Genomic DNA, 13,518 nt, shown 5'->3' on the forward strand with positions numbered 1-13,518 from the left:
TATGGAGGCTATATATATGTATATATAGTCCACCGATTCGCCATGCTCCGAATTATATATTAGTAAAATTATATAGAAAAATAACTCCATAGTTTCAGTCAAATAGCATAAATTTGCTCCAAAACAAATCTCGCACATCTGTACATATGATTCCCAACTGGTTCTAACATCCCCGGAGCGAAGTGACTGCTGTCGGCCAAGCCTCAGATATGTTTTGTGTTACAAAAGTTGCAAGTCATTGTTAATTAGTGTTCAAAGTTAATTACTGATCATAGATAATTACTTGTCATAGATACTTACTGATCATAGTTACTCACTGTTCATAGATACTTAGTTCATAGTTACTTCCTGCTCATAGATACTTACTGTTCAGAGTAACTTAACGTTCATATAGACTTACTGATCATAGTTAATTACTGGTTCTAGTTAATTTCTGATCATAGTTTCTTAAATCGTCCGATCGTCCATATGGCAGCTATATATATGTACATATATAGTCCACCGATAGTTAATGTTATAGTTAATGACTGGTCATAGTAACTTACTGATCATAGTTACTTAATGTTCATTGATACTGACTGCTCATAGTTACTTACCGATAATAGTTACTTTCCAATTATAGTTACTTACTGGTCATGGATACTTACTGATCATAGTTATTCGGGTACTGATTAATTTCCAGAGATATTCGGGAATCAAAAATAAGTTAAAGATCTTTAAAATCATAATAGGAATCATGTAACAAAAATATACAAAATCTAAGACTTTGCTTTCCCGCCAAATGTTTTAAATAACACAATAATTATTTAACATTTGGGCGCATTTATTTTATACGTATACATTTATAATTTCATTTTAGAGATTTATATTACATGTATTTGGTATTTTCCATATTACATTCGTGTTATTATACAAGAGCTGGGACACTTAAACTAAGAAAAGCACATTTCATTTATATATTTATATATATATATTTAAGTAGCTTGAAAAGCATTGTAAGTATTTTCTTTTACCACACCATATGCGAAGCGTAAATCAAGAAACAAAGATCAAATGAAGAGGATATATTCCTTGTGCTAATATTTAAATAAATACTTCATTTCATTCGGTGTCTTCTTTTATGAAACTACAATGGAGCATTTTCCCTCTCGTCTTTGAAACATTTAAATATGTAATATATATATATTTGTTTGTTTGTTAATACATACGGATATAGGTTGAGTCTTAGCTTTAGTTTAATTGCACTACATATTTCCATTAAATTTTCTGCTGATCCATTTAGCTAAAATTCAATTTAGATGTTTGCTTAACTCTTTGGTTTTTGGGTTGAAATGCTTGAAACGTTGTTAATTTATCCAAGGGCTGGTTGGTTGGTTGGTAGACTAGGAATGCTCATCATCAGGCTGTCTGGGATTTACTTCCTAAAGCAGGAGATGGGATTGAAGTAGCACTGCCGGTACCTCACCTGGCGCTTGGTCTCCGGCAACCTATAAAGCTCATTCATATTGCCATAGGTGGGGCTCCTCAAATATGCACTGTAACTACTAATCAAAGTCAAAGATTTAGTTGTGATATAACCAATTTAAGAGAAACATTAACTTACGAGGGTCTGTACTGGGCAAAGAGCATCTGAAGCCGATCCATGGGTATGTTGGGGTATATGGCCTGAGCCGGCATGTCATAGCCACCGCCATAGGCACCGCGAACATCCTCCGCTTCCTGGCCATCCAACCCGTCGGAGTCCTTAATCGGATAAGCCAATAAGCTGGATTCTTTATGGGTATTTTTCTGGTTACTACTACTCACAGGTCCTGTTTCCCCAGTCGAGGGACGTGCCTCGGTGAGGGCAAAGAGCAGAGCCAGGAAAAGGCCATAGCACAATAATATCTGCACGAACTTCATCATTTTTCTAAGGGTTTTATTTGGACTGAAAGTGAGAAATAAATATTTTTTTTTTAAAATAAGAAAATGGTTTAAAATTCCAAGTAATTATGCAGTTCAAAGTAGCCCTAAAATATCTCAAAGCTGTATAATATTTAAATGTTAAAGAACAGATTACCCTTTGTATATATTTTTCCAGTTAAAACTCAATTTATTTCATGACAATTCCGAGTTATGCACTTTTCCCGAGCCCCCACTTAATGGGAATGTTTGTGCAACTACAAAAAACAAATAAAACCAGCTAATCCTACAGCTCAAAGCCTTGTCAAGTTGCCAATGCAATGGCTAACAAAAAGAAATAATAACAATAACAAAAAGGCTCAAAGTTCGTTTTTAATTAAAGGTCAGATTACCATTTTTTCTCCTTTATACAACAACTGCGTGGGGCAGCTTGGAGTATATCAGACCACTTGTTGCCACAAACGTGACCGGCATGCCCCATTGTGTCAGTGGAGGGACTCACCATCTTCGTCCAGCTTAAGTGCATTTCCGCAATTAAAAACGGATATGGAACAGCAGCTGATGCCGCAGCTGCCTCAGGATTTCCATGCCACACGGTCTGGCAATCATGGCATTCATAATACAATGCAACGCAATGGTGCAACGTGTGGCAAAGCCACACAAACATTCTTTGGTTATAACATACATATGGCCTTCCGGCAAATGGCGAAACTTTAATTGATTTCATCTGAAGCTGACAAAAACGTGATTCCAGTTGATGTGGTCTCCGTTCGACCATGTGAGCATTTATTGAGTAACATTTATGGATGATTTTATAACTTGGAGCTCAGTTTTGTGTGTAATCGTTGTGAAATAAATATGAAATATGGCTTCTGACTTTTTAGGGGTCAATTATTAATTGTTACTTTAGATTTCAGAGATGGGAAATTGGATTTAGAGATATAGTTTTCCATGAACGTTGAGCTTCACTTTTTGGAATTTGTTAACTTTATTTAAGAAACTTATAGACAGTATTTGATATACATCAAAACAGTTATTACTTATTCTAAACACCCTGAATGTAATACTTATCCAATTAAAATAAACATTTCATTAATCATAAATATATTCTCAAATTAATTAGTTTTCCCCGCAACTCAGCAGTCACCAAATAAATAATGTATTTATTAATAATAACTCAGAAAACAGTGAATCTTTTCATCTCTTATAATTATAACAACTCAATCAACACTCTATAAATATTAAAATATACTATTTTCCTCTATATATTCATTACTTTCCCAAACTTATGTTTATATTCAACATCAATGATAAATAGATAAAGAAGAATATTCAGTCAATTACTCATATTACATAAATTATGACATCATTGGTAATTGGAAGTGGGTGTGAAATCAAAGGACCTTCTCGCTCCCCCTTCCCCCCCCCCCTCGCAGGACATGAATACATAAACAACCAACGGGAGCATAAATCCCCAGGATATATTCGTTTAGCTGCTGGGGGGTAAAAATGAGGTCATCAAGTGTGACTTTCAGTGCCATCAGCATGCAACAGGTAAAAACGAGTGGCATGGCATAAAAATCCTGGCTCCTCTCAGACAAGGACCTCAACGACGTGGGCCGTAAATGTTAATGACTTGTCTCATTTGGTCGCTGCACCTCATAAAAATGTACATAGCTGCCCCTAGTTCTTGGTCCTGGAATAGCAGAAGCTAGTCCTTCTTGAATTTCAAACAGCTGCGCGAAATTATCTTATTTTATGGCTTTCAATTTTTGTATGCCTCTTTTTTTTTGCTAGCTTAAGTTGGAAATTAGTTTTTTAATTAAGTGGAAAATGGGTAATTATGATTTGAATTTGTGATTTTTGAGCTGAGGTATTAGCTTTTATTTAAAGGGTAAACAAAGCATCTTGTAACATACAATTTTGCTTAGTTAATTTTATATTATTATAATTTATACCTTCCTATATATATTTCCCAAAATGTATTCCCAATCTATTCCCATTAATTATCTTATCTCTAAAAACAAAAGCACTTACATCGTAATGGACGCCTAACTTCCGTGTTTTGTTTTCGCATCAAAGTGCATGCGAAAACCCTTAAAAACACTTGGTAAAGTTAATGCAACTAACTATATAGATAATTATAATGCCCACACACTCTGCCGTCGCTCTCTGTTCAACTTTGAGCCCATAAAAATATTTTAGGTAGATTAACCAAACAGCTATTGATTGGGTGATAAATAATAAAAAAAACTAGTGACTGCTAGATCAAATGGAATCATAAAGGCCAAAAGCAGACAGACAGCAAGGCCTAAAGCAGAGAACCCAAAGCCAAACATAATCAGGACACTTTTATTGCCGCCGATAAATAATGCTCCGATGTTAATTGGAAATTTAATCTCACGGCAAAGTTGCAAGCGCTGGGAGCTGGCAAAGTGCCAACGAACAAAGCTGGGAAAATGCAATTTTCACGTGGGTTTCCCTAATCCTAAATCCAAATTTTCATCCCACCAAAGCGGCTTAATTCCTTTTCCATTTAAGGATTTTTATTATTATTTTTTTGTGGCTTGCGGCGAAAGGAACTTTAAAATTAGCTAAGGACAAATGTCGGTCCGCTGGGCAAATATTTGCCAAGATGACAGCCAGGACCTGGCGTGGGCATCATTAATGTGTGTCTGACAGGACGATAGTCGTGTCCTTGGCCGTGTGATTTATCTGGTCATATGATATTTTTGAGGGAGCAAATTAAAATTACGTCAGTCAGTCAGCGAAAACTTGAAACTTCAGACATCTTCAAATGATTTTCCTTCCTCCAAAGGAGCCGGAGAGGGGAGCACTTGAAGTTGTATCGAGTTTCTGGATCCAGGATCTGTGTTGTGGTTACGTTCTGATTTTTTTGTGGAAACTTTTTGGTTCAAAGTGGCTTTCCCCTTCGAACGGATGAGTTGTTTGCTCAATTAAGGACTTTCCCGGCGAAAATTCTTGGCTTAACTAGGTGGGCAGATATCTCGATGAAAATATTTGCCAATCTGTCTTGGCCTTTTGCAACATCAAGTGGGCTTAAATCAATTAATAATAATAAATAACCCACTGTGGCCTGAGGCATGTTTAAACTAATTAAATATTTAAATCATTCCTATTTCATTTATCCAACATTATTGTAGTAGTCTTTCTCTACTCCTAAATACTGCCGAAAATTAACTGCCCCTCATTGATGCCCCTAAACCACAACGAAATATAAAAATAAACCAGAGCCAGAAAAGTGAAGACAAACTCTAATAAATATTAAATGCAATTTGATTGCGGTTTCGGGGAGAATCGAGCAGAAAACAAGACGAGGCCAAGTCAAGTGAAGTGAAAGTTATTTATTATCAGCAACTCGAATCCGAGATTGAAGTCCAAATCAAATCTTTTTTCCCTACGAAAAAGCAAATGAAGTGAATTTTCTGTGCTTGTGCCTGATTTTTCTACGCTTCATAAATAATTCACATAATTTTCAATGAGCCAAAAGGAAGCCAGGGCCTGTCATTAGGTGAGATTCTGGAAAAAAAGTCCCTGCGGGGAAGCGTGTCCTTACGTATTCAAAACAAAAAAAATACATTGCAGAAACTGGCTGGGGATACATGTAATATATGGCCTATGAATTGCATATATATTTTTCAACGTGTGGGTGTTCCTCTTGGGCCACACACAAAAAAGGTTGTTAAATGTCCATCAATTTTTTGGGAAACTCTTTGCAAACTCAATTTTGGGAACACAAAACAACTTTCAGTCACTTTAAATGGGAAAAACCCAAATTGGCCTCAATTATTTATAATTCCAGACATATTTCCTTAATATGCGTGTGAACATGTCAGTTACTTTCCTTGAGAAAACGTTGGTTTCTTATTAAAAGATATATTTGCAGGGAAAATATAAAAGATTAATTAAAAAATTAAACCTAAGTTTTTAAAGGATTGTACTTAAAATTGCAAATTCGAATTCAGTCCAAAAATTGGTATAAAAACAGTCAAAGTATTTAGGTCGGATCACTAATTAAGAAGTACTTAAAAGCCTTATATTTGTTTTTGGAAATAATTGAGGAATAAATTAGCAAACTAAAAACTTCTAGTTAGCAAAAGAAAACCAAATAATATTTGTAATATTGAACAATAAATGTATTGTTTAACTTATTCATTTAAATATGAATTTATTGTAGAAGAGTAACCTATTTTAATAATTCTTAAACTTTGTTATTTTGTATTTTGAAACCTTTTTGATGGACTTTAACCATATTTTTCGGCTGGTTAAGGCCTGTCTGCTCTTATTAAAATATCAAAAATAATGAATTCTTTATAAAGTCATTCAAAGAATAATTTAAAATTTGTTAAAAACTCCTTACAATCTTAAAACTCTAAATCAATGAAAAAATTCTATATTTCTTCAATTAAATTCTTCTAAAAGCAAGTGAAGTAAAGGTAAGTTTCCCTAGCCACACACTTGTGTGATATGATATCACTGGCCATAACTCTCCTTCATCGCTATAATTCACCTGTGGCACAATTTCCGCGACCACAAATTAATTTTCGTAGACACACAAACGCTCATTTCAATTAATGGCCAAAAGCAGACACATACGGGTCTATGGCTAAACCGATTCTTCGATACTCACCGATACTTTCCCTTTAGTTTTGGATTGAGCAAATTGCCGGCAATTGAGTTGGCGTCGGTAAAAACAGGTGAATTTTCTGGCGCCAGGAAGGTAACAATTTCGTTTTTTTTGTTTGGCAACTATTTGCTAGGCAAATAAATCTGATAACTTTTTTGGTGGGGGGGGTTAGAGGTGATCTGATCCTTGGACTCTGGGGTCACTTGTTGCCGCTGCTGTTGCTCCTCTGTCACTCTTGATGTGAACTCCAAGAAGGGAAATTGGTAACTCGATGTTGGCGTTGCCTGCTACCGGGCTTTATATACAAAATAGCAAACAGCTTCAGCGGCAGCGACGTTGACAGCGACCGAGGCAGAGCAGCAGCAGGAAGCACGAGCTGCCGGAAAATCAGGAGGAGCACTTGGAGGAGGGAGGAGAAGGAGGTGTTGTAGGAGCAGGCTGTGTAGGCAAAAGGGAAAGGTTTTGTAGGGGGCGTCTGCTTAGGCAAAGCTTTATGCCCCATGTCAAGCGACAGTGCAACAAGCACGGGTAACACTTGCTTTTGATACCTTGCCACATGTACAGGGTAGACAAGGTGTGATGGGATTAGAGTACGCAGAAAAATATTACTCTTTAATAATGTTTAAAGTTTTAGAAATGGTTCTGGAGCAGGAAATGCTTTACAAGAAACTATATTAGCAGAAATATACTCTAAAGATTATTGATTAATAAGTAATTGTAAATGTGCCGTCTTGTAAAAGAAATAATACAAGTAATATTAATTCCAAGGTATCTGTACTAATATTATATGAGTTTAAAATATACATATTAATATTATGAAGATAAATATATATTTTAATTATAATGTTTCTGTTTTATGAAACTTTCTTTACGGTTTAATGCTATTTTTCAATAAAATTCTTAAAGAAAACCCTACATTTTCTTGGTTTCTTTTCCAAAACACAAATAATACTTTCATATTTATCATTATAATAATATATTTAATAATCTAGAATACAAATAAACCCAAAAAAGAGCATCCCTTAGTCGACGACCTTGAGTAAAACATTTTCCAAGCACTCTAAGTTGTTTCTGCTCGTACAATGGGGCGTATGAACAATGTGCGACTTATTAATTCACCACACGGACAGGGGACACGGATCCGGACATGGACATGTGCCGCCCCCCCCCCCATCTGCTCTCACCTCCCCCTACCCCCCAGGTTTATTTTGGAGGCGTGGTGAGTAGCACCTGTTGCTGATTAACTCGCGGCCAGGAAGGCGAAACCTGTTGCATACTTAGCGGCACTTCGTACTTCTACTACCTCTATGACGTAGCAAACGAATCGAAATGCACTTGGACAGTAGGCTGGCTTTACATCACACCGTCATTGATTTACGGGCCCCATTGATAACGAAAAATTGCGCCATGTGCTTGGGTGGGATTATGACATAAACATTTATAAATATCGATATTTATAAGCGGTAATCGGATATGACAGAGTTGCAGAAGAATTCCTCGAAAATATAGCATTTTATTGTTTACTATAAATCAGGACAGAGGTAAAGTTAATTCCAGGATGTTTTAACTAAACAATTGTGTAAGGTAATTATATGAATAATAATTATATCATAGCGAGTTACAAAATAAAATCCACACAGTAACAGAGTCTAAATATTTGTATATTTAGAACTTTGATATAATAAATTTAATATAATTTATCTATTTACTACTATCATAAATCATAGATAATTATTTCAAGCAAAGTGCTCTAGAGTTTATTTAATAATAATATAAATATTAATGTGTTTATTTCTGTCCATTCCAAATATATCTTTTATCTGAAACTGCATAGTGTTTTGTAGCTTAAATTGGAGGCAGTCCAACCATCAATTAACGTAGGCAATTAGATGTACATAAAAGTCTATTAATGTGTGCTTTAACAATCTCATTAATGGCCAACTATTGGCCAATAAAACTTTGCCATTCAACTTCCCAGTCATGAAGCTGAGCCGAGTCATAAACGTGCATTGCACACTTAAATCGATCCTCAGTTTAGTTTAAAAGTTGACCCACAGCTAATAATATGCATTGACTTTGAGTTTGTGAATAGTTTGTAACAAGTTTAGAAATGTTTTATATGCATGAGATAAGGAAAAATATGGAAAGGAATCTAAGGTAAAATCAAGGATTGATTTGTAAACCCATTATGGTTTACGATTAAAACAGAACCCATTCTATTGATAGAAATCTGATAAGAAATATAACCTCAAAAAACCCTATGGGTAGTTTCCTTAATTTCTCAAGTAGTTACGTTGCTTTCAATTACAATTTAAAAAAAAAAACATTAGTTTTAAATATGTGATATTAATAAAAGTTTAACATTTCCAAGAGAGTGCTGTAGTTTACACTATATAATAATTTGTAAGACGTGCTTATATTTGAGTTTTAAAAAGTATTTCCTAGTATAAGTAAATATCTAAACCCAACTCTTCAATCTGTTTTATTACTCTAGCTTTGTTACCGATATCAAGTGATATTTTTCCGAACTTCCGGTTGGCACACACACCCACAAATTCACGAGTGAAAATAAATCGGTGGTTGGGTCACGAGCCGAGGGCATGCGATGACTGGATGGATTTGTTCAGAGAATTATAATTTTACGACCGATGTCAGTCAGCATTAAGCTAGAAGGGGATTACCGCCAGCTCCTGTCTGGCCCCGAAATATATAGTATTTCGATTTCCATGGATGGGTGAATGAATTAATTTATTTATGAATGCCGTTGGACTTATCGATGGTGGTTTATTTATAACGCAGATTCACAGTGAGTTACAAATGCACAGATACAGTTATAGTTATAGTTACAGATACAGATACAGTTACTAGATACAAATACTACTAGATACAATACTGGAATTTGGGGGATTTCAGTTAATTGCGCGAACAACTCTCACAGCAGCAAACGAAAAGGAACTCGCAGATGCTTCTGAAACACCTTCACAGAGAGATGATATTCTGTTGGCATTCCACTCGGATCTATTTCTTATTTTTGTTTTTTTAGAAGCAGCTGACGGCATTGAAATAGCAACGCCAGTAGGCACGACCACCGCCGGATCCGGATGAATGGATACGCCGGGATCCAGCCGGAGAGCCCGGTATTGTGGAGGCTCCTCCTGACGCCCGATCTGCGCCCGACAATTCCGCACCGGCTCTTCTCTGAAAGCTCTTTGGCATTAACTGAAATTTTCTTACACATCGCGCTGCTAATTTTATGTCTTATATTGCAATTTAGGTTTTATGTTCCAACTTACTGTTTCGCCAGTGGCGCGATTGATTTGATTCAAATCTTTGAAATCATAATCCAACATAATGCCAGGATCATCGTCGCTATACATGCCTAAAGGAGATGAGCATAATTACCCTGAAAGGATCTTGTTTTTTTAATTGTACTTACCATCCTCCCTTACTTGATGGGGTTCCAATCCATTGTGAAGTTCACTAAGTTTTCCATTTAGAATGTTTTTATCCGAGTAAAATTCACCAATTCGATGACCACCTCGCTCGTGTTCCAGGGCATGATGCAGAGCCACCATTAAGCGATCCAGGAGCAGGGCAGCTCGCTTTGGAACCACCATCTATGGATGGAAATTGGGAGGAAAAATAGTTAATGGTATATTGTTACAAACTAAGTTTAGTTCTGGGAGTTTTATCCCATAAAATATGTAGCATATCTTATCCAAAAATTAGCTGAACTGAAAGATACAAGGTACCTACAAGTTTTATGCGTAATCATTCTTATCTTTACTGATCTAATAATGACAGGGAACTGCTTATAACTTAAACATTTCTTTTCTATATCATTCAGAGAACTAAACATATTTAAAACTGTTTGTAATTATATGCTTTTTCATGGACCTTAAGTCCACTTCCCCCACCTGAACTTGACCCCTCAAAATGGTCGTGGGCAGCCTTCAAGAGCCACCACAAGCACCTGTATGCTCGAACCTTTCATAATCAAGGTGCTGCTGTGACGTCAGCTCAGTTTTCGTGAGGGGCGGAGATTCGAAATGTAGCTTAGGGTCAAAGTCAAAGCCGAAAAGCAATCAAATGAAAAATATACAATTACAAATTGTGCGTAAGGTGATAGGGATTCAAAACAGACGTGGCCGTTGACCAACACCACCCACGCAAGAGATTTAGTAATTTTGCAGATTTTCCAAGGGCTTTTTTCGAGAGTGGAAAGTGGGAGAAGGAGAGTTTTTCCCTACCGGATACTCATCGTAGCTGAGCCCACTGTCGTCGACCGGAGCACTGAATATCTCCTCCGGCTGACTGGGAGCCGACCTGCCACGCTTATCCTCCTCAGGTGATATGCCCCCCGGCGGTGTCACCTCGCCGGCTGCACTGCCTCCGATGGTGGTGAGCAGCCGATGGTCCTGGGATCGTTTGTCGCTCGGCTGCCTCATCAATTGCCGGCACATGTGAAGCTCAAAGTTTTGGATGAGGACAAGCAGGATAATCAACAGGGCTGGCAGGTGATAGGTCCTGCCAATGGAAGAGCCCTCGTTCCGCCAGGGTCTCCTTTTCCACGGACGCCTGGTCGTCGCAGTGTGCACGGGTCTCGGCCCAGGTGAATGATGCATTCTGGGTGGCTCCTGTGGAAACTAATTACTGTCAAGTTGTCCTGCGTTCGACACTTTTGAAGATTCAACTGAAGCGTTGGCTTTATGCGACCAACGCTTTTATAGCAGCCAGATCCTGGCGATTGGCTTTCTTCCTTTTTTTGTTGTTGTTATGCAGCTCCTTTTTTTACAGTAATGAAGCATTATAAATGCTTGTTAATCGAAAAGGAGCGCGCAGTTAAGGAGCTGAGCTGGTCCGACAGTGAAATGCTTTTTTCGTCCCTTGATTTACGAGTGACTCTGCCACCCGGCGTCCTTGTTGTTGCCACTCGGCTGCCATTGCCGTAATTATCGAACATCGAAAGCCATGTCCTGCCTGCAGCCAAGTTATTAACTCACACACTCCCACACACACACACACACATGCCACGCGTGGGCGAGGGTGTGTGATTGCAGCCTGTTGCGCTTTTTCGGTAGGTCCTTCTAATGAGCCAAATGCGAAGGACCTTTTTGGCCTGACTTCCCACAGACTTGTTGCTCGTTAAGCCGCAAAAAAAAGAGCAGGAGCTGGAGTGTCCTTATCAATGCATGTGTCCTCTTTTGAGTATTTTGTATCAGGAAATGCTTTCAGTTCAGATTAAGGCTCATTAATTTGTGCATCATACTTTACGGTTACAATTATGTATTCTCGGAAAGATTTTAAATAAGAAGTGCTCCCGGTTTTTATCACTCATTAAACACTCGTTTCCTTTTTATAAGCCAATACTATTTCTTTAATATAAAAAAGGTGTCAGAGCCACAAGCTAGTAGTACTTTTCTCCCCTAAGCAAGTAACAGCGGGTAATATCCGAATGCGAGTTCATTGGCCATAAAACATTTCTAAGCCAAAGGATTCCATCGATTAATTGCCCAGTGTGAGGCATTTGTTACATGCAAATCGTAATTAAAGCTTGCCAATGAGCTATAAACTAGACCAAAACAAGTAAACAACAAAATAAATATATTCATAAAAACACCCCCCCCCTTGGTTTAGCATAAATATGTTTAGGTTTATATTTAATTAATATTAGAGCGGTGGATATAATAGAGACTTTATCATTTATTCCCAAGTTAACACTAAATATTTATTTTCATTATCATACCCTTTCAGAGTATTATAAGCTAAGTCAGAAGTTTGCATTAGTCGTTTCCGACAAAATAAAATATATATGTTCTTGAGCAGTACTGAGTCGAGTCGATCTAGCCACGTTAGTCTTCCCAAAGTTAGCTTCCGTTCTTGTAATAATATAATATTATAATGACAGTAGGTAGCTTTCTCTAATCTCTTTTTATAAAAAAAAAAGTAAAATTTCAGAAAAAAATAGCTAGAAAGATTCGTCTGTTGATACTGATCAAGAATATATATGATTTATAGGGTCGGAAATGACTCCTTCACTTTCTTTTAAGCTTCCGGCGGAAGGTGCAATACCATTTTTTAATAAACATAACTATATTTTTACATGCAAATTTTTTCAATAAATCATAATTTAAAAATCTCATAACTAAGTCAAATAGGCATTAATTTCAATTTGGAAAGCGCTCGTATGCTAATTTTTAGCAGGTTAATAAAACTGCATACTCCACTTAAAATGTCAATTTTTAGCAATCTCCAGCAGAAAAATAAATTTTTCAAAAATTTTCCGAATTAAAATAAAAATTATTACGTATACGTAACGTCCCCCCAACCAAAATAGTATATTACGTATACGTACCATTGTCCTCCAGTCCCCGAATAATCTTTCCTTTAAATATCTAAAAATAGTCTTAATTTTAGTGGTTTATTTTGTAATTGGGAGATACTTTCAGTAATTCATGTATCTTTTTTACACCCTTAAACACGATTGTAGTTTCAGTCAGAGGCTTACAATTTAGTGATGGGATTATTTCCGACCCTATAACCCATATATATTCTTGATCAGCACCAACAGCTAGTCGAGCCAGCCATGTCCGGTAGATATTTGCTATTTCAATTTTTTTTAGATTTTTTAACATCGTTAAAATGTAAAAATTTGACCAAAATCTTATGTTTTTAAATTTTATAATTAAGTATGCAGATTTGTAAACGCTTTAAAAACTCACAAAAACTCCAAACTGAAATTAATCAATTTTTCGCTTAGCTATGATATTTGAAAAATTTTTAACTTTAAATTTTTAATTTTAAACACCCCAAAAATTAGCATATAAAAATATCGATTTAATGAATGTGCTAACTATGCATTTATTTTTCAATTAATAATCTTATTGCCATGAACTCCAATACTTAGTTGTAATTTAAATTGACTCAGCAATTTTTATTAAGAATATCTAAAAACGTATACACAGAGT

At 36.3% G+C, this 13,518-nt stretch overlaps 2 protein-coding genes across 3 annotated transcripts; both read right to left on the bottom strand.

The window, feature by feature from the left end:
* Positions 1-765: 765 nt before the first annotated feature.
* AstC (Allatostatin C) lies at positions 766-7,016 on the bottom strand. 2 transcript variants are annotated; one of them, XM_020951366.2, is made up of 4 exons: positions 6,554-7,016; positions 1,807-1,927; positions 1,604-1,743; positions 766-1,544 (listed from the first exon to the last, which is right to left on the bottom strand). In XM_020951366.2, the coding sequence occupies exons 2-4, from the start codon at positions 1,903-1,905 to the stop codon at positions 1,415-1,417; spliced, it is 369 nt and encodes a 122-aa protein (XP_020807025.1). In that variant the 5' UTR covers positions 1,906-1,927; positions 6,554-7,016; the 3' UTR covers positions 766-1,414. The 2 variants fall into 2 exon arrangements, with proteins under 2 accessions (XP_020807025.1, XP_020807026.1); XM_020951367.2 differs by having other exon boundaries at positions 766-1,541; positions 6,554-6,889.
* Positions 7,017-9,309: 2,293 nt separating this feature from the next.
* AstCC (Allatostatin double C) lies at positions 9,310-11,250 on the bottom strand. Its single transcript, XM_020951371.2, has 4 exons — positions 10,801-11,250; positions 9,987-10,167; positions 9,844-9,929; positions 9,310-9,748 (listed from the first exon to the last, which is right to left on the bottom strand). The coding sequence occupies exons 1-4, from the start codon at positions 11,173-11,175 to the stop codon at positions 9,590-9,592; spliced, it is 801 nt and encodes a 266-aa protein (XP_020807030.2). The 5' UTR covers positions 11,176-11,250; the 3' UTR covers positions 9,310-9,589.
* Between the last annotated feature and the right edge of the window lie 2,268 nt (positions 11,251-13,518).

Source organism: Drosophila serrata, unplaced genomic scaffold (genome assembly GCF_035046125.1).
Source record: "Drosophila serrata isolate PLE 108 unplaced genomic scaffold, ASM3504612v1 contig_240, whole genome shotgun sequence".
In the NCBI taxonomy this organism is placed as follows: Eukaryota; Metazoa; Arthropoda; class Insecta; order Diptera; family Drosophilidae; genus Drosophila; species Drosophila serrata.